Consider the following 20,466-nt stretch of genomic DNA (forward strand, 5'->3'; position numbering starts at 1 on the left):
TGGCAGAATAGTAATACCTCTCAAGAAAAAGGAAAACTTGTGCAATGAAATGCCCATTAATTAGTGGAAGAATGTAGGATATTAAAAAACTGTGCCAAGCAATTTCTCCTTATGCAAAAGAGCTTAAAAACGAAAGTTGTTTTCCAAGAGCTAGGCAATCTTCCTCCACAAAAATAAACTTTACTGACACTGATTATATTAGTCTAAGTTACATATCTACTATACATTTCTAATAATAATGCTATGATTGGACATAATAAGCCCATGTTTACAGGCATTTAAATGTGGCTGAGTTAATTTGTTTCTGAACCTTTCGTAAATAGCAAGGTTCAGAAATAATTAGTTGCCAATCGTGATTTTTTAAGAAGTTATTTTAACATGATCTCTCACTTTTTTCTTACTGTTTGCAGGAACCCTGCATTCTGGCAGGTTCACACATCAGCAAGGTACACGGCTAACAATGCAGTTTCTGCTTCAGAGAAAACAGCTTGCTGATAATTTTTCAGAGACCAGAAGCCTAAAGAGACCCGTGGGGGAGCAGAGAGAAAAAGGAGTAACATGTACCCCACCAAGAGTTTGGTAAAAAAGGAGAGAAACATCACTCCCTCTCATCCCAAAAGAGAGAGATGCCAGGAGGCTGTGGATGGGAAAAAGAGACACATGTACAACAGAACACTACAAGGGAGTTTACAGCCTGTTTTAGCAAGACTAGCCCTGAGCTGTGCTTGATGTTCCTCCCACGGCCATCTGTGGAGAACCTGAAGAATCACTTGTTCTCCCCTCCAAGTAGCCTTTAAACTCCCACCAGGAATGGGAGAGGAAACTGGGCTTGTGGTCCCCCTAAATTCCCCAGCCCCTCTGAGTGGGGCATTCACACACCCCAACCTCGGAAGATCTGAGAAATTAAAATTGCCAGGAATTTATTCCTCAGTGTGAACCAGTGCCTCTGATTTAAACAAGTTTCAGAGTAACAGCCGTGTTAATCTGTATTCGCAAAAAGAAAAGGAGTACTTGTGGCACCTTAGAGACTAACCAATTTATTTGAGCATAAGCTTTCGTGAGCTACAGCTCACTTCATCGGATGCATACTGTGGAAAGTGTAGAAGATCTTTTTATATACACACAAAGCATGAAAAAAATACCTCCTCCCACCCCACTCTCCTGCTGGTAATAGTTTATCTAAAGTGACCACTCTCCTTACAATGTGTATGATAATCAAGGTGGGCCATTTCCAGCACAAATCCAGGGTTTAACAAAATTACAACAAAAAAAATCTTCAAATCCAGACTCCAGCGAGAAACTGTTGAATTGGAATTCATTTGCAAATTGGATACAATTAACTTAGGCTTGAACAGAGACTGGGAGTGGCTAAGTCATTATGCAAGGTAACCTATTTCCCCTTGTTTTTTCCTACTCCCCCCACGTTCTTGTTAAACCCTGGATTTGTGCTGGAAACGGCCCACCTTGATTATCATACACATTGTAAGGAGACTGGTCACTTTAGATAAGCTATTACCAGCAGGAGAGTGGGGTGGGAGGAGGTATTTTTTCATGCTTTGTGTGTATATAAAAAGATCTTCTACACTTTCCACAGTATGCATCCGATGAAGTGAGCTGTAGCTCACGAAAGCTTATGCTCAAATAAATTGGTTAGTCTCTAAGGTGCCACAAATACTCCTTTTGATTTAAAAAAGTTTGTTTTAAAAATCATGTACTATTCTAATGGCATAAACTATCTCTTTTGCTTGTGTGCATAAAAGCACTTGTGCAAATCTACCTGGGGAAAGGGGCATGCCACCTCCATGGCATACTGATTTCCCCTGGCAGATGCCATCAGGTGGGACACCTTCCCCTTCTGTAGGTGCTATATACATCTAAGTTACTGCTATGTGAAGAGGGACTGCGGATCTCTTTGGGGATTTATAAAAGCATGTACAATCTCCAAATGTGGAGTTGTTTGCCACTGGAGCCATAACTGTTGTAAATTCCTAAACATAATACAAACTTATCCTTAGGAATTTGATGTTATGGCTCCCATAGCAAACAGCTCTGCCATAAATTTTTAAGCATGTATAGCAATAGGTGCTAGAACTAGGGGTACTGCTACATCCCCTGTCTTGAAGTGGTTTCCCTCATATACATGGTTTACAATTTGGTTCAATGGCTCTCAGCATCCCCACTATACAAATTGTTCCAGCACCCCTGTGTATAACACATTTATCTGTTAAAAGTGCTCCGACGATGTTTAGGCTATTAGATTAGACACCTGTTTAGAACCCACAGTTCTAAGAAAGAGGGCAGATCAGGACAAAGCAGTAAATGATTCTCAGGCTCATGCAGGGTATTAGAGGCACTGATCATGCACACAGACCCAGAGTGTGATGCAATATCAGCTCTGAAGAAAGGTATTTCCTAGTATACTGCAAAAGCTGCAAAAAGCAAAATAAATTAAGTAATACCACTGCAAAAATAATGGATAAAACAAAAAGAGCTATGCTAATAGTGCAGATTTTTAAACTATGTTTAGCTTTAGTGAGAAGTGTTGTTTTTACCATAAGGAGTTTTCATTAAGCTCAAGCAACACCAAATGGGTCACTATTTCATTGGATTCCTATCTTGTATTTCAGCATTATATGATAATTGACATTTACTAATACTGCATTGAAATAAATGTCAAAGATAAGCACAATTCACTCTTGAGAGCCACCAACTGAAACTTAAGTTCATTACATTTAAAAAAAAAAATTAGAACATGAATTGCCACTGTCAGTTTTTCCTTTCTAAAAATATCTAAAACAGAACAAGAGTTTTTCTTTTGGACGACAACTCAGTTTAACATCTTATATTAGTAGTATTCAATGTTTGTACAGAAGACTGGAAAATACAGTATCCAAGGCCAGGGATCATTTATCAATCATTAATAATAATTTATATAGGACTTAATACAACTAATTTGGGAATATAGAAAAACTAGTTTTACTTTACGATGATTTAGATAAATTAGAAATACTTACAAACAAGTTAGTATTTCAAACAGAAACTTATTTCTCTACATAAGATACTCCTGAGGGAATTCTGCATCACTGCGCATGTGCAGAATTAATGTCCCATGCAGATATCTTTGCTTCCCCGCAGAAAAATGACTTTCTGACAGAGAAGCAAAGGAAAACTGCAAGAGCAGTCATGTACCACTCCCTAGCTGTGCAGGTACATCGTTTCAGACACCCACAGAAGCCAAAGGAGAGGTAAACCACCATAGGGCTGGGAACACCACAGCCAGTGGCTTCTACCTGAGCTGGGAGCAGCTGCTAGCTGGGCTGGAGGCAGGAGAGGATGGGACTTCCTCTTCCTCTGCAAGGAGTGGCCTGGGCTGTGTCAGATCCACCCCCAGAAACCTCCCCCAGCTGCAGGAAGCTCAGCATCCTCCCCTACTTCCTGCTCCCCATCACTCCTCAGCTGTGGGGGGAAGGCTCACTGTACAGGAGCTGCTCCCTTATCTGCCCAACCCCCAGGCATCTGGATCTCCCATACCCAGACACCCCCACCAAACCCCACCCCATACACCCAGAACCCCCCTAGCCCTCCGTACCCAAACCTCACAGAACCTCAACCCCTGCATCTGGAGCCCCTCTGCACCCAGACCCCCTTCTGAACCCCCACTCCTGAACCCAGACCATTCCCCACTGAGCCCCCTGCTCTCAAACCCCGACCCTGATGAGCCCCACCCCTATGCACCACCCTGAGCCCGCACATGGACCCCACGCCACTGACCCCCAATTAGCTGGACCCAGACCCCCAACCCACAAAGCACCACTCCCCCAACACCCAGGCCCCCTGCTGAGACACCCCTCCCCCAGACCCACACTGCTGAGCCCAACAACTTTCACCTGGAAGTGTCTACAAAAGTCCCATTGCCCCTCCACCTGGAACCCTGCACAATAAGCCTCCGTGCATCCAGATCCTCCCACATATAGACACCCCACTGCGTTGCCTGCACCCAGACTGTCCCACACAGAACCGTCTCGCCCCACACCTGGATCCCCCACACACACCTGGATCCTGCCTACCCCACACCTGGTGCAGACCGGCAGGGTCCCAGGGTGTTTCTGGGGCAAGCCCATGCTTTGTGCTGTGTCAGGGTCAGGTGCAGCCTCACCGCTGAGTCTGTGTTCTGGGAAGGGGGGATGGAGAGGTTGCAGGGTGATCTCCCACCTTCGTACAGCTAGTGGCCTGTGCTCCCTACTGCCATGCTAGAGCCTCTGCATTTATTTATTGACAAATAAAACTTACAGAATTTTAAAATATTGTGCGCACAATTTTTAATTCTTTGATGCAGAATTTTCAATTTTGACACTGAACGCCCTCAGGAGTAATAAGACAAATAAATAGAGTACAACAAAATATTTACCAGAAACATCTATATCTAGCCATTCATCGGTGTTACAATGAGGCCTTTCACTTTCCTTGAGAGAAGTGACTGGATCTACTGGTGTTGCACCTCCACGCAATAACTCTTCAATAGGGACTTCTTCTTGCTTCACTTGTATTCTTCTGTTTAAATCTTCTAGATCTATAAAGTCATCGCTGAAGTCTTCACTCAAGTCATTCTTCTCAGAAGAGGACAAGGAAGATATGGATATTTCATCCACATCATCATTCATGCATATGACTTTAGAGCCATGCTTCCCCAGACTGTCATGAAGGGCTTCACCACATTCTGTTCTTTGACTGTCATTTTCTAGGTCTTTTTTCTCAATGGCTCCGTTGACATTTACTGTAACCTCAGAGACCTTCACTATGCACATGTCAGTACTTGTACTTTTGCTGTCATCCACAATGATCTTTCCAGTAAACGGCTGTCTGGTAGGTTTCAGTAAAGAAGGACGACCCATACCATACCCCAAAGAGGATGATGCCCCGGATCCATTTGAGAGCGGTGGCTTCTTTAAACCAGAGGTTGATATAGAAGTGTATGGCCTGGTAAATCCATACCTTAAAGGTTCATTTCCACTAGGTAGATCCAACTGTTGGGCATTTCTTGACAACAGAGTTGACCTCTGAGACGCTCTAATAGCCAGGTGCTGTTTTTGATAAGGCCTTGTAAGATCTACAGCTTTATTAAAGGAATGTGATCTGGTTAAGGATGCAGCAGATAGGAAAGAATTCTGAATGGAATGTGAAAAACTTTGTGATCTACCCATTTTTTCACAGGAAAAAGATTTAGCATTGTCTGTGGATTGCGCCAAACTCTCTCCTGAACTGGTTCTGGTGGCATTGGAGTTAATTCTACACTTCTGCAAGTCTACAGATGGCCTATTTCCATAAAACCCATTTAAATGTGATTTTGGAGCACTGATTCCAGAATACGAAGTCCTGCCAAATAACGTACCTTTGGTAAATTTCGCTGAACTAGACAGTCCAGGCAAAGACTTTTGGTTTAATTCTTCTGTAGAGGACACAAACATGTTGACTTGCTTTGCTGTTTTTGATGTTACTGAAGAGGTGCTGTTCAAACCCACCCTGAGCACATCTTTCCCAAATCCTCCTTGAGAAGGAGGATACTTCTCAGAATCATCTAGTTTTTCATTGGAATTCTGGGCAGAGTTAGACTCACCACCACTTTGATCACCAAGTTGATATTTATTTGATTTTTGCCAGCTAAAAGCAAAGGAAGACATATGAACAGTGCCATTGTGCTTGCTGCAATTTTTGCCACGACTGCTATGAGAATTCCCTGACAAGGGAACAGCTGTCCTATTTGGCATTGGCTGTAGGGTGCTCCCTAAAGATTTTGTTCCGTACTTCGGTAACTTGGAAACCAAGGATGTCCTGATATGATTTTTTTCTTCCATGAGCTATGGGGTTCATTGGTCCTTGAAAGTTTCTTGATTCTGTGGAAATGAAAAAGAAGAAAATATTACACTTGAATTAACAACTCAGGAGAACACAATACAGCTAAAAATTATAAATGACACATGGATGCCTAATTATATCAGAAAAACACAGTTTACCTATATATATTTCATGAGTTTCTAGAGATGTTCTATCCACCATTAGTCAATTGTGCAACATATAGCAAACAAAATGTTTCAACTACAACTGGAAACAGCTTGCTAATGGTAGCCATCTTACTAAAAGGGTGGGATCATTTGCAGTATTGCCAACATCAAGTGTTAAAACTCAGTGGCAGGCCACACAAAAAACCATGACTGATTTAAAAATAAGTGTTGCATGTTTTAATTTGCCCTCTGGTTCCTAAGCCTTTAAGATACAGTTAATTTTAATTTTTCAAGCTTTTCTCTGCATGAAGGCAGGTTAAAAACTATTATTTTAAAATGAATGCTCAATTTCTCATGCAATCACTTGATTTCAGCATCTGGAGCTTTATGAAAAAACAACTTAAAATATCAAAAAAGACTCACGAATAAGTCACATGAACTGGCAACACTGACTTGTGAGAACTGCAGTATAGATTCTGATAGGAACTAGTTTTCAAAATCTTCCTTCTTCCTTACCCACCAGCCCCAGCTCCCTGGTAGACTCCAGACTGCATGGAAAACTACTGTGCTCTCCAACTGGAAGTTAAATACCCCTGACTCGTCCTGATCCACCTAATCTCTGGACTTCTATCTGAATTAACACAAACACAAGCCATTTGTACTGCACTGAGGACAATGCCATCGCTGCCTGGCTTGGTGAAGGAGGGACACTTTCTGAGTTGTCCGTTCTTGTCCCATATGCATGGCTTCCCTCTCAATAACCTCTTAGAGTATATCAGACCTATAGGTAGTTATCCACTCAAGAAGCTGAACAAAGGTCCCGATGGTTCAGCAACAAGAACTCCAAGCACCTCATTCAGTATTTCAGAACTTTGAGCAACATGAGCAGTCACCCAAAATTGCAGCACTTGTAATTTCACAAATGAATAAAACTAAGTGTGTACAGAGTTGCCATCATTACCCTTTAGCCAAGTGAAAGCCAAAGTTTAAAATTGTGAATATGTTTACAGCAACTTTGCACCAGAACGGAGGACAAGAGAGTCAAAGAGAAAGGACAATATTCTGAAGTACAGGTATTGAGCTCGCAAACCCGACCAACAAGTTACTTTGGTGTAGTGTACTTGATCTTTTGGGACTTTTTGATTGCTGTTGGTAAGTATGGCTTGTATACTGTGACTTTGTAAATGATAGCAGATGGCATATGCTATGCATTGCAAAATGCCGTCTGTTATATAGAATTTTTTGGCACGTTAGTAGTTTTGGAGACTTCCCTGAAAATTCTTTGGCTATTGATCTCTGATATTACGTAATTTTTATTCGGTAGATGTGCAACTTTTTTTAATAGCATTCCACAGGATTTAACATTAAGACTGGCTGAGTGTGATGTTAATACTTGTGGATGAGTTGCCTGCAAAGTCAAATAGCAAGAATGGGCACAAGTCTTAGTTTCTCATTATGCATAAGATTTTATTTATTATCTTTTAAACAAACAGAAGACAGGTTCCCCAAACCCTCCTTTAATATTAGAAATTCTAGGACATCATTAGAAATTCTGCTCTAGAGCATGGCCAACATCACAAGACACTGAAATTTGAGAAACAGAGGAAAAATATTTAGTGCACTTAAAATTTTTAATATCTATGTATTTAATGCCAATGTCCAATGAAAATTTAGAAGCTTCTGTTCGTTAAAGATTCAACAACCTCTGCCCGCTCAGCTAAGCAGGATTCAAAATATACATCAGATCCAAGGCAAATCCCTCACCCACAAATGCCTTCAACAAAGGCAGGGAAGTCCAGAGTTAACATCCTTGATATCTTTTAAGGTTAAAAGCTAAGATTTTTTTTTATATTTTTGGAGAGAAGAAATTACAGGCCTCCTTTATTCATGATAAGGAAGTAGAGCTAAAACAACCACCCTAATATTTTAAAAATCATTTGCAAATCACCTGTAAGACTGTTTTCCATTCTACAGAACTGGACTCTTCTTACTCAACTTCTTACCCGTCCCCAGTTCAAAACCAAAACAAGTTCTTTTCAGCTTCAGTTTCTCATACGCTCTGTGCCAGACATTCTTCCCTTCCCCCTCCCAGACAATTTTAATAATATGGAACATAGGGAAATTCTTCAATCCTTTTTACCCCATTTTACCTATAAAACAGCTTGTTTGTATGACTTCGTGACTCACGGTATGTCTATACAGCTGGAGCCTGGGGGTGGGAGGATTCCAGAGCCCAGGCTCTATGACTCTGTGGGGTGGGAGGGTCCCACAGTTCAGGCTCCAGCCTGAGCCCGAAAGCAATGAAAACAGTCTCGTAAACTGAACCCCGCAAGCCCAAGTCAGCTGGCACTGGCTAGCCATGGGTTTGGGGGTTTTTTTTTGGTTTTTTTTGTTTTTTGCTGTGGAGCCATACCCACAGACACCCCTTGGCAAAGGGTCCTCTGGTCCTTGCAAACGTTCATCTCAGACCTGACAAACTCACTGCACCAAACACATCTTACAGGTTATTTTTCCATAATGAATATCATGCAAAGGTATCCTCAGAAAGCTCATAACTTGTCAAGGATCAGCCATTGCAAGATGTATATATGCGTTACATTTAAGGAATAATGTACGGTATTTATACTAAAAATATGCTTTATGGTCTGGAGTAGAAATTGGCCACCAGGAGATAATGTGTCTGAATGATGGCTCATTCAAGTCACCCCGCCCGAGTCTGCTGGTGAGGTAATGCAAGATTCTATGGTCTACCCTTGCCACATCCCGGAACAGTTAGTCAATGAAAAACCATGAGAAACAACAAACAATCAAAGCCTCTTAAATATAGAAAAGAAACTCTACAACAAGGCAGAGGTTCATCCGGCCTGTGAATAGACATGAAAGACTGTTTTCAGTATAACAGTGTAAAGAAAGGCAATCTGAATCCATTCACTGAGGGAAACCCCTGACGGAAGGGATGCTTTCATGAACATTTCTTTCTAGTTATTGATAAACTAGCCAGCTTCTAAACAGACTGAACTTGGAGAGGAAAAAAAATCTACTTTATCTAATAAAGTAAACCATTGATAAATGTAGAGACAAATTCACGCTTTATGATTTTGTTTTGTTTTGTAAGAACATGTTTCCACCACTCTCTGGTTTCTAGTTAAATCTTTATTCTTTCATATAATGAAACAAAAGGAGGTTTATTTAAGGGCTCATAAGTGTTGTGTGGTTTACAGGAGCAGTAGTTTAAGGTAAAACTGGTAAATTAGGGTATGGTACACCTTTGGGTGCAGAGGATCTGGAAATTCTGTGAGTAGTTAGTGTCACGGGATGGACATCCCAGGGGAATGATCAAAGAGATTTGGGGATTGAGGCGCATCTATTGCTAAACTGCCTGGAGAAGGAAGGGCTGGCATATGTCCACAGGAGAATGCCTGACTGGCTGAAGGGCTGACAGGTGCCAAAAAGCTGACACGCAGCTACCACAAGAGAGACTCCCTCTCATTGGAGACAGGAGGTAACAGGGTGACTCTCAGTCCTGAGAAAGATCACAGACTTGAAGTTTGTTTAAAAGATTGTGACAAGATGTAGATGTAGGCAACAGGAACAGTACAACAATGAAAAGCTTATTTAAAGTTACTTATTAACAAATTAAGACCATCACAATGACGTCGAAGTCTGGGGTTCACATCACCTTCATCTTGTATTTACAGAATAGATGGCTCAGGAAGACAGGATTACCATAATAACTGTTCAAATTAGCATTACAAACAATAAATAATAGATATGGAATACTGATGGTCAGAGTAGGTGTCCTGTTACTGTTTCTGCTGCCTCCATCATGGAAATGAAGGACAAACAGTTAAACTAATCTCAAGCCATGTCTTTTACTGTAGTTTCCAGTTACCACGACCCAGATGATAAAATGTAGGTCACATTAAAAGTACATAAATTCTGTATTTTAATGTACTCAAGCTTTAACTGTCCTACCGTACATACTATTCATTCATTAACAATCATGGAAAAGGTTAACAAGTTCATTTTTGTAAGTCATATTTTAAGTGAAACAGTATTTTTAATACTTCATAAACTAAAGAGTCCCTGGCTCAGCAGCTGTGCATAAGCTTAGTCAGCAATTCAATAAACAGCCTAAAGATGCTGCCAGAGTATATAGATTTTTTTCTAAATGCGGGGGGGGGGGGGGGGGGAAATCTGGAGATAATGGCAGCAATATGCAAGAAGCTAAGATCAGAACTGACCATGGACTTTTGGTCATCGTAACAAACAGGTTATGAAAAAATTATCTCAGGGTATTGCTGGAACAAGTGTGTGTGGGGAGAGGAGAATAGCACATCCTTCTTTTGACTCTTCCCATTCTCCTCTCTTTTCAGGACTGATACAGCAGCATTATGTTCTCAGAGCCAGAATGCTTTTTATATATGCATAAAAAGTTGAGAGCCATAAATAATTGAATTGTATAAGACTAGGGAATTTAGGTATGACGGTGCATCCAACAAGCCGCCTTTCCAACAGAGGATTACAAATGATACATTCAAGAAGTGAATGGGGATTGAAATTTTCAACGGAAGTCAGGATATAGTAATATGTTTCACAGCTAAGAGAAAGAAAAAAAGCCTGTAAAAACAGCTTTGGAGTTCACTGTGCAGCACTAACACAAGAAGATGGTAATTTGAGACTGAACGACATGAACTTTGTACATTCATCTCTGACTCTCCTCCGCCAGATAAAGAAATGACATTGCCTAGTCTCATTAAAGATAAACTTTTATTGAAGATTGGTTATGTTTGCTTCAAATATTGTTTTTTTTTTTACATTTAAAAAAAATCAAGGAAACATTCAGAATAGTGTTTCTGTTCACCTATTTTAACTATTGATTTGCAGAATACAACATATTTTGGTATTAGCAAATGGAGCCCAGGTTTAAAAACATCAAAGTTGAGAAATAATATGTTTATTAGTCAGCAACACAACCAACAGTCTGGAAATGTTAAACAGAAATATATTTAAAAGATCTCCAAGAAGTTGGAAGACTTCTGTAACAAATCCTAAATATCTCCACTTGTGGATTTTTGTTTCTCTTTGTTTGTTTAAATAAAGATACCATACTCCACCCCAAGTCTTTCCTACCTACTATTCTGACCATCACTAAGAAAAATTACCTGCAATAATTTTCACAAGACCCAAATGGGGGCTCCCAAAGCAATGAGGTTTTGAAAGATGTTCCTCTTTTACATTCCACTTCCAAAACACAAGGGCAAATATAATAGTCCCTTTCGCTGCTACTACCTTTGAGAGCAGGAAAAATATTTACAAGAGTCAGCATGAATCCTACTCTACAAGAAAGGTGAGTGCATGAATGAGAATATTAAAATTTCATACCTTAAAAAAAAAAAAGGACAAATATGTTATTTCTTTTCCTCAAGATCTACTATTAATACATTCCTACTCTTCAAGATTTTGAGGAAGTTCCTAACAATAAGCTCTACAAGGATCACAATAAAATAACTATCAAGCACAGGTTTCTCACAACCAAATAATGGACTTAATCAGTGTTCATATTGCTAGAAGCTAGTCCATGGAAGGCCTACTTGTTATGAAGGCATCACACCAGCCTTAAAGTATGTTTGTGAAGAACAACTATAATAAAAAGCACAATAGCTCTGCTTCTAATGTGTATTTGGTGCCACCTGTGAGATTAAGCAAGTTTACTGTTGTATTCCTGTTCACGCTGCAATGCCTGAGAGAATTCCATTGCTACTTTGTATCACCAAAATTGTTTTCTAAATTCCAGTCAGTTATACTTCTACAAGCCCACTGAAGTCAACAAGATTGTTCAGTGATCACGGATAGCCAAGTTCAGCCAGCAAAATCTTTATTAAATGATGGACATGCACAAAACAAGATCAGCTTGCTTCAAAATCCAGGTTATGTATGCAAAGACGACAGCTAGAAATGACATTTTAATTGAAAAGTGGGCACGCTGATAAGGCTCTAATGAGATTGATTGTGGATCTCCAAGTGTTTTAAGATCTACAGTCATCTTTCAGTCTAGAACTGCTTTTTAACCAAGTTGTAAAATGAGAGAGTCTGGTCTCAGTGAGAACATTAACTAAAAAAACCTAAGGATGGTATCGGATGCATGAATCCACATAATAATGCTTTAATTAAACATCAGATTACTCCTATGTTACTATATTTTGAGCTGGTAAGCAACCTAATGATTATGGTAGGTAAGCATAACCAGAATTCATAAGAATTCTGAAAGAGATTCAGCCATATCTAAATAGACAAAGTTAGGATGTTCCTACAGATGAAGCCTGTTCCAGATGCGGATTCTAGGATAAGTCAATAGTTGGGCTTCGTTAAGATTCAGTGAGCTAACTGAACATTATTCTCAGCGCAGTAACATACAGATGTGTGACCACAACTATGTGTCATGAGACATAAGGCAATGAATGCTAATCCAAGAAGTTTAATCACTGAATGTGTCAGGTATAAGGAAAGCAATATCTTTTAGTAAGACAGTCCATTGAAAATGGATATCAAACCTGAAATTAACAGGTATGGGGTTAGAAGAAATTCCCTGCACATGCAGGAAACTGAGCATTAATTTCTATGATCAAAGTTGATCACTAGGAATGACGCACAAGTAAGCCAAGGGAGGATCTGTGGAGTTCCTTCACAATGCGAGACCTACACATACACTCGCTAATAGACGCCTTGCAGGAGCTGCCTATTTACAGGTAAACTTTGTTCCATATTTATGCAAGTAAAGGGAAATCTTGTACAACCATAGCCAGCCTTACTTTACCAAAATCACACCCCAAGAATTAAGTCCTCACCAGCAGATCTGATTTAAGCCAGAGTCATCCCAGGAGACAAATAGGTTTATATAATCTGAAGTATCATCAGGATGGTCATACATGAATGGACTGCTGCCAAAGATGGCACTTCCAGAATTAATTTCATGTCACAAAGATATTGGGCAAAGTATGACTGCCAAGACAAGACTCCATTTTGCATTTCTAACACAGAAGAACTGTGAGAATACAAATATTGCTGTGACCAGTCAATCTGTCATGTCTTTATATAAAATGTACAAATCCACCATTTTGGGAGACTATGGCAATGTTGAGTTACTTCACACAGATAGCAGAGACCCCACCAAGTCCTAACTGGTTGTACACAATAGGAAAATAGGAAAATATAAAAATTTATAACCTCCCACTGGACCAGTGGACAAAATTTCTTAGGAAGGAAAGACAGGGAAGAGAGCCAAAAGTGAAATAAGTTTAAAGTATTTCTGTGCTCACTGAGAGAGCAGGAAATTTGCAGACCAGCAGAGGCAGAATTAAACTGTGTTCTCGCAAAAGAAGGGGCTGAAACCAAGTATTTCTCCTGACTCACAAGTGAGGTCCTCCCTTCTAGCCTGCCATAGCAGACACAAAATGTGTGGAATGGGAATACTGTGTGTGAACAAGAAATAACCAATATTTTCTTGTATTTTATTTTGACTAGATCCACTCATTTACAAAGTTTTTCAAAAGACATGCAACAAGATAAGCAGGCACCGCATATAGCCACTCTGCAAGCTTCATAAGATTAGGCAATTCTTTTTGATAATTTTCCAAGCATCTTAATGGCTAACTGGATTAACCTTAAATATTGAGTGCCTTGTGTTTCACTTTTCTACATATTCTATTTCCTTTCATATATTCACATGTTCACCTTAAGCTTTTCATCACTATAATAGAACAGTGGATTAAAATTAAAAGAAGAGGCTAAAGCTAACAAGTTTAATTCAAGATGTTGAATTGAACATTGTCGTATTAAAAAGTGGACTTAGCATCAAGTAATTGACATTGCCAAAATCAACTCACATTACACAAGATTTGTGAGGAAAAAAAAACACTGTACTCTACTGTCAGGCACATTTTCTATTAACTAACTATAAGAAACTTGTCAGCATCAATTCCCACTCAAAAGCCATGTGTTGATTTGTCTTATAAAATGATATAAACAAAAAATTCAGACTGCCTTCATGGTGGTAAATTTAAAGAAAAAAGTTGAAGAGGATTCAGGATATTCCACCATTGCAGAAAGGTATAGCCCAATAAAAATATCAGAAAGTCTGTCTGAGAACAGTAACTTAGATAGCACCAGACACTAGACTTCAGATTATTACAAAGAGTTTGTCCTGCTTTGACTACTGAATTAAAAAAAAAAAATTAAAAGCTCAGCAGTGATATGCATATTGATTCACCAGATGCTTGGAATACCAATGACATTGAAAGTACCCAGAGGTTTGTAATTTGTATCCAGTATCAGGACTTATTTTCCAAATTAAGTTTGAGCAACAGATGTCCAATTTAAGCGTAAGAATATAGTTACTAAGAGACAAATACTGACATACAATAAAATAAAAAGTTAACTATTAGCCAGTTAGCATCCTATGTCCTATGAAGACAAATACAGTAGAACTTCAGAGTTATGCACACACCAGTCAACCACACCCTCATTTTGAACCAGAAGTACACAATCAGGCAGCAGCAGAGACCCAAAAACAGTACAGAACTGTGTTAAACAAACTACTAAAAAAAATAAAGGGAAAGCAGCATTTTTCTTCTGCATAGTAAAGTTTCAAAGCTGTATTAAGTCAGTGTTCAGCTGTAAACTTTTGAAAGAACAACCGTAACGTTTTGTTCAGAGTTAAACATTTTAGAGTTAAGAGCAACCTCCATTCACAAGGTGTTTGTAACTCTGAGGTTCTCCTGTATGCGTTTGACTCAGACTGTACAACATCACACAGTCATACCAGATTACACAATGTTGTGATAACACAGACTATAAAAATGAATCAGGTGCCAGATATTACCTTCAGGGCAAAGATGTGATAATTAATAGAAAATTACCATATACTTAGTCTTATTGTAGGATCCATCTCCTGCTGTCTACACTGGTTTTAACAAAAATTTCTCTTAAATGCTCAGCACATTTAATCTCTCAGATTAAGTAACAAGGTAAAAGTGTGCCTCAACAGAAGGAACTCAAAACAAAAATAGTATACACAAGATTTAAAATACACACACATATAGCTCTACTTGTGTACAAATTATATTTGAACCATATTTACAACTAGATTATTCCCTAAATATGTATAGATTTTTGTCCTCTGATTCAGGATACTTTTTTTGAGTGCATCTACTCCAACCTAAACTATGCAAAATTGCAATAGAAAAATGAAAGATGTGTTTCAACCTACTTTGGAAGCTAACAGTAGTATGTAAATTGAAAAAGGTTACTACTATACATAGTTCAAAACATATAGATTTCTATACTTGTAAAAGTCATTTAATGACTGGCTGCTGAAAATGAAGCCACAAAAGACAAACATCCTCTTCACAGACCCACAGCTGGAATGTAACAAGATACTATTCTTTCACAGACAACCTATGTGTAACTTTAACCAGTGTTGGCAAAATTTACACCAGGTGTCAGCCATTGTATTACTTTTTTAAAAATAAGATTAAGTTGTAATTCAAATTTTACTTTAATTTAAGGAGAATCAGCTATACCAAACTGTTTTATTTTCTATACCAATTATTTTCAGATACTATATATTGAAGAGGGGCTTTCATATATGAACATGTTAGATGCTTTACATGTTTTAATGACAAATTTACCAGTTACCAAAGTTTATTCAAGAAACTGATCCCTCATTCTGTTTTCTCACATATTATACTGTCCTCATATTCAGCCCAGAGTGCTTTGGATAGGCATCTTTTTATTATTTGAATTGAAATAAAATAAATTATGCATTTTAGCCTCCTAATTACAGAAAGCACCACTAGATATTTGATATCCTTACCATCCTTTTTGGCAAGGAGTCACCCAATGTAAACCTAACATGGATACCTTTCTCTTGTTAAAAAGACAGCCCTGTTGATTACACTTCAGCATATTGACAGTATCACAGTAGCATATGCAATAAATGTATCCACTGAATAAAATTAAGGTTATCATTTCCAGAGATATGAACTCTAGCTATCTTATGCAAACAAGATTTTTTTATTATTTAGACATGATTTTTGCAAGATGCTTCTAGTTCTACAGAAGCTCTGCTACCTCTTCACTGTCAGTGGCAAATTCCTAGTATCTTAATCATTTAAAAGGGATAGAGTCAGATTTGAAAATACTAGGCCCCATTCTTAGAAACACTTACACACGTGTGTAGTCCCATTACACTTAGTGGGACTAAACATAAAGTTACTCAAGCGTGATTTGACCAGATTGAGGTCATGTTTCTGGGGGAGAAAACATGGTAACTACATTACTAACTCCTTAGATAAATATTTAGAGTTTCTTTTTTTAAAAAAATCAAGGTTTAATAAAGACTAAAAATAGAAAATTTCCAAAGTAAAAATATTCCCATTATTTGTTCAAAGTAGTTTTTCATTTGTATTTACAAAACAATACCCTACAATGATTGCAGCCAAAACAGTAGGAACCTAATAATGAAACTGACTATGAACAAAATAAAATAGACTAACCAATTTTCATTATCTGCTCTGACAGAGCAAAGGATAAAAAGAGCATAATAATGTTTTTAAATTCTTTACATTAATAATAACCAGACATATCCATATCTAGGTGCCTAACTTTAGACACTCACTTTTGCAATATTTAGCCAATGTTTAAAATATATCAATTCTACCTTCACAGAATCCATTACACTATGTATGCTGTTTGTCTACATTTTGAATTTCTTTCAAATTCAAAAAGACCAGTAGTACTTGTGGCACCTTAGAAACTAAAATTTATTTAAGCATAAGCTTTCATGGGCTACAGCGAAAGCTTATGCTCAAATAAATTTGTTAGTCTCTAAGGTGCCACAAGTACTCCTGGTCTTTTTGCAGATACAGACTAACACGGCTGCTATTCTGAAACCTTTCAATTTCAAGAGTTTATTAGTTTCATTTTTGTTTATAAAAGTAACTTTTTGGTTCCTAAACACTACCATAATGCTGAACTTTGGAATGGAAAGTACTAGAGAAGAATGTTTTTTAAAAACTGTTTCTATTGGAATTTACAAACATTTCCATGGTTTGTATTGGGTTTTGGTGCTATAAAAATGCACCAGAATAAAAGCTTACATGTTGCACCAGAATTAGTAGTAGTAGCAGCAGCAGCATTTTACCACTCCAGGCTCACACACAACATGCAAATACGTGGTAAGAGCTAAGGCACCAATCCAACAAGCTGACCCATGCAAGTGGACCTCTATGATTGCATGGAGATTCAACGGCTTCAACAGGAGTCTTCCCACAAAAACACGCTTGAGGCCAAGTTAAACAATAAGCCATACATCAAATGCACTCTTTTCAACTCCCGACAAATTGAAGCTGGTGAATTAACCACTGAATTCAGCTTTTGTTTTCGAAAAAACAAAAAAAAACTTTTACAAAATAAACAAATTGCAGCTTCGAAGTCTAGAAGTCTAAGTTTCACTCCCTTTTCTATGACGAGCAACCTTCTAATATTCTACTTGCCCACTGACAGGTTTTTGGGGTTTTTTACCCATTGTAGACAACGAGTAAAATATTTTTAGTTCTCTCATTATGGGAAGAGATGAGAAAATGTTGTTTGTTAAGTGTTAAATATAAATTTTACAGAGTGGTGTAGGCAAGTGGTTACCTCAAGTACTGGCCCACGTATCTGTCATGATGTTTTAGTCTTCCCCTCTTTACCTCATGTCTGTGTTGGACACTAGTATGCTGCCACAGCATTGTTCCCGTTCAGTTCTGCAATCTTTGGCCTGGTCTACGCTACGGACCAGGTCAACATAAGGTCAACATAAGGCAGCTTTCAGTGACCTAACTATGTCAGTGTCTACACTAGAATGCTGTTCCCACCGATGTAAGCTGCCCCATACATTGACCTAATAACTCCACCTCTGCAAAAGGCATAGCACTTAGGTCAGTGTAATTAGGGTAAGTGTGTCTGTGTAGACACAGCATTACTCACAGCACCTGCTGGCAGTCCGGAGCCCTGCCGCCAACTCATGGTGAGGAATTGGTGGGGGCAGAAGAACCACCCAAGCCCAGTCATCGCCCAGGCTGGGCTCTCCTTCCCCCACCAAATCCCTCACTGGGAGGCAGCTGGACTCTCCTTCTCCCCATGAGGCTGCAGCAGGTCTCCAGGCAATCAGACAAGCAGCAAGGCTCCCAGTGGGAGTGCCCCCCACTCCCTGCTGTAAATCTGACAGCCCAAGCTATTAGCCCAGCACAGGACTGGATTTCACAGCCCTGAGTCTACCTGTGGTGAAACTGACAAGAATGTCAGTTTCACAGCTGCTTTTAGTTCAAGCAGGAATCAGAGAAGAAATGTGAAATAGCAGCAGCTGTGAAACTGACAGGAATGTCAATTTCACTGCAGGTAGGTTCCCTGATGTCAAATTGAGCCCCTGCCTAGCACACAGCTGGAGCGGTCAGTGCCCCAGACTCCAGCTGTCAGTACCTCACAATGCCTCACTTCAGTCAGTGCAAGTGCTCCTGGTAAGGACGCACACTACCAGCAGAAGGAGGGTAATGTGGATAGAATGGCTGTTTTAATTACCACAGAACCTGAAGGTCAACCTAATTTTGTAGTTTAGACAAGCCCTCAGTTTGAAGACAGAGCTTGAGCTGCTCCAAGTCAAGGTTAGGGTTTGATGTTGCCTAAGTGCATTGGCACATTAAAGTACATTTGATTGAATATGAAGTTACAAAAGGCAATGGGTGATACAGGCAAGGTCTTATCCTCATTAATGGAATGTGAATTTATTTCTTTCCAAAAACCATTTTCCTGTTATTGTTACAAACAACCCCTAGAGTAAAACTGAAAGACAGAGAAAAAGATTATCTATTTTTTCAGGTTGTTTACTTCAGGCATGTGCATTTCCCATGTTAGACCCCAACCCTACAAAGGGCTCCTCACAGGCAAACTCACAGACTCACACTTTGCACAGATTCTTTTCCTTCAGCAGGGCCTTAACTAGCGGTTTCCTCTATTGTTTCTGTGGGTGTTAGCAACAGGAAAAAGCCATGTTTAAAATAGAGAAGAGGTGATTGCAGCGGTGTACCACTCAAGGCTACTTTTAACTCATCATCCTGCTACAGTTGCCCCCAAAGAATGCCCCACACGGGCATGGCGACCCTGGTGTAGAGCCCTGCGGCCCACGATGGCCACACCTCTGGCACAGGGAGCACAGCAGTCAACGCTGCGAAGCCATCAGCTGCTGCAAGTGACATTCAGACAAGATAAAAGGTTAAGGCTGCGCCCTGCTATTAGCGTATCATGCAGAGAGAGCCTCCCTCCTCCCCAGGCGGCTCATGTTTTTCATGACACATCCCCTTGGCCTAGGAGCCTGGTGATGCTGCAGCATCCCCGGCACAGCCAGCAAATCACAGCCAAGCCCCAACCCACCCAGGCACCACGAGATGGGAGGGCTGCATCGACAGCAAGACGCCCGGCCAAGGGGTGGGGAAGGGACCTCCAACCCCACAGCCCAGGGGAGGGGTCCAGCCCCCCGGTACTCCCGGCGTAGGGGGGAGGGGTCTTGCTGCACTCGCCGCCGCCGCCGCACTCACCACAGGGATGGGGTCGGGGTCTGTGCGGTCTCCTCCTGCGGGGCCCGGGCTCCGCGTCCCGCCGTCTCGGATGAATGCCGGCAGCGCCTGGCAGCTAAGGGGTGGGATGGGCCGGGCTCCGCGCACACCCGGGCAGTGTCCTTCGCGCTCTGGCCCCTCCCCCGGAAATCAGGCCCGCTCCGCGGCCGGGGCTGACAGCTGACAATGAGGTAAGCGCCTGCTACGGCGCACGCGCAGCCGCTGCCGAAAGCGGCGTGCGCGCGCCCGTCCTACTCCGTCTCCTTCCTCGCCCCGTGGGCGCGCGCGGGCGCCGCTGTCTTTCCTGTTCGATTTCTCTCAACGGCTTTTCCCGCCCGCCCTGGCTCAAACCTGCGCTGGGAGAAGGAGCGTGTGGCCACGCCGGGCCTCCCCGTGGGGGCTGGGGCGGTCTGCATCTGACACACCCGACCCCCGCATCCGGATGGTTCGGGGGGGGCGGGGGGCGACGGCCGTTCAGAAGACTCTCCCCAGCTCCCGCGCCGGGCCACCCTGCCTGGCGTCCTCCGGGTGCGGGATGAGGAGGCCCAGTGTGTACGTGTGGGGGGCTCGTAGGAGATGGTGCTCTTAAGCTCCTCTCAGCACGTGTACCTGGTACAGGCAGGGCCCCGCCATGCTGATCCCCTGGGGGGGCGCCACGCCCTGCCTAGAGCAGAGAGTTGGACAGCTGGGGTGGCACACCGGTGCTCGCCCATGCCGCCGTCTGGTCAGTTTCTTGGCTCTCCCATTGCTGTGCCAGCTTTTCATCGGTTTTAGTGCCAAGCCTGCTTTGGCTGCCCTGCCCTTGCCACTTCTAG

At 40.9% G+C, this 20,466-nt stretch overlaps 1 protein-coding gene across 7 annotated transcripts in view; it reads right to left on the minus strand.

Annotated features, from left to right (window-relative positions):
• Positions 1 to 19,849, minus strand: part of CCSER2 (coiled-coil serine rich protein 2) — a 137,592-nt gene extending 117,743 nt beyond the window's left edge. For 2 of the 7 annotated variants that reach the window (XM_073353364.2, XM_078853797.1), the window contains exons 1-2: positions 19,634 to 19,847; positions 4,409 to 5,891 (exon numbers count right to left, since the gene is read on the minus strand). In XM_073353364.2, coding sequence (XP_073209465.2) covers positions 4,409 to 5,852 — 1,444 coding nt within the window. In that variant the 5' untranslated portion in view covers positions 5,853 to 5,891; positions 19,634 to 19,847. Of the gene's footprint in view, positions 1 to 4,408; positions 5,892 to 19,000; positions 19,282 to 19,633 lie in introns of all 7 variants that reach the window. The other 5 variants (XM_073353361.2, XM_073353362.2, XM_078853796.1 and 2 more) reach the window with 5 other exon arrangements.
• Between the last annotated feature and the right edge of the window lie 617 nt (positions 19,850 to 20,466).

The sequence above is a fragment of the Lepidochelys kempii genome, chromosome 7 (assembly GCF_965140285.1).
Source record: "Lepidochelys kempii isolate rLepKem1 chromosome 7, rLepKem1.hap1, whole genome shotgun sequence".
Taxonomy (NCBI): Eukaryota; Metazoa; Chordata; order Testudines; family Cheloniidae; genus Lepidochelys; species Lepidochelys kempii.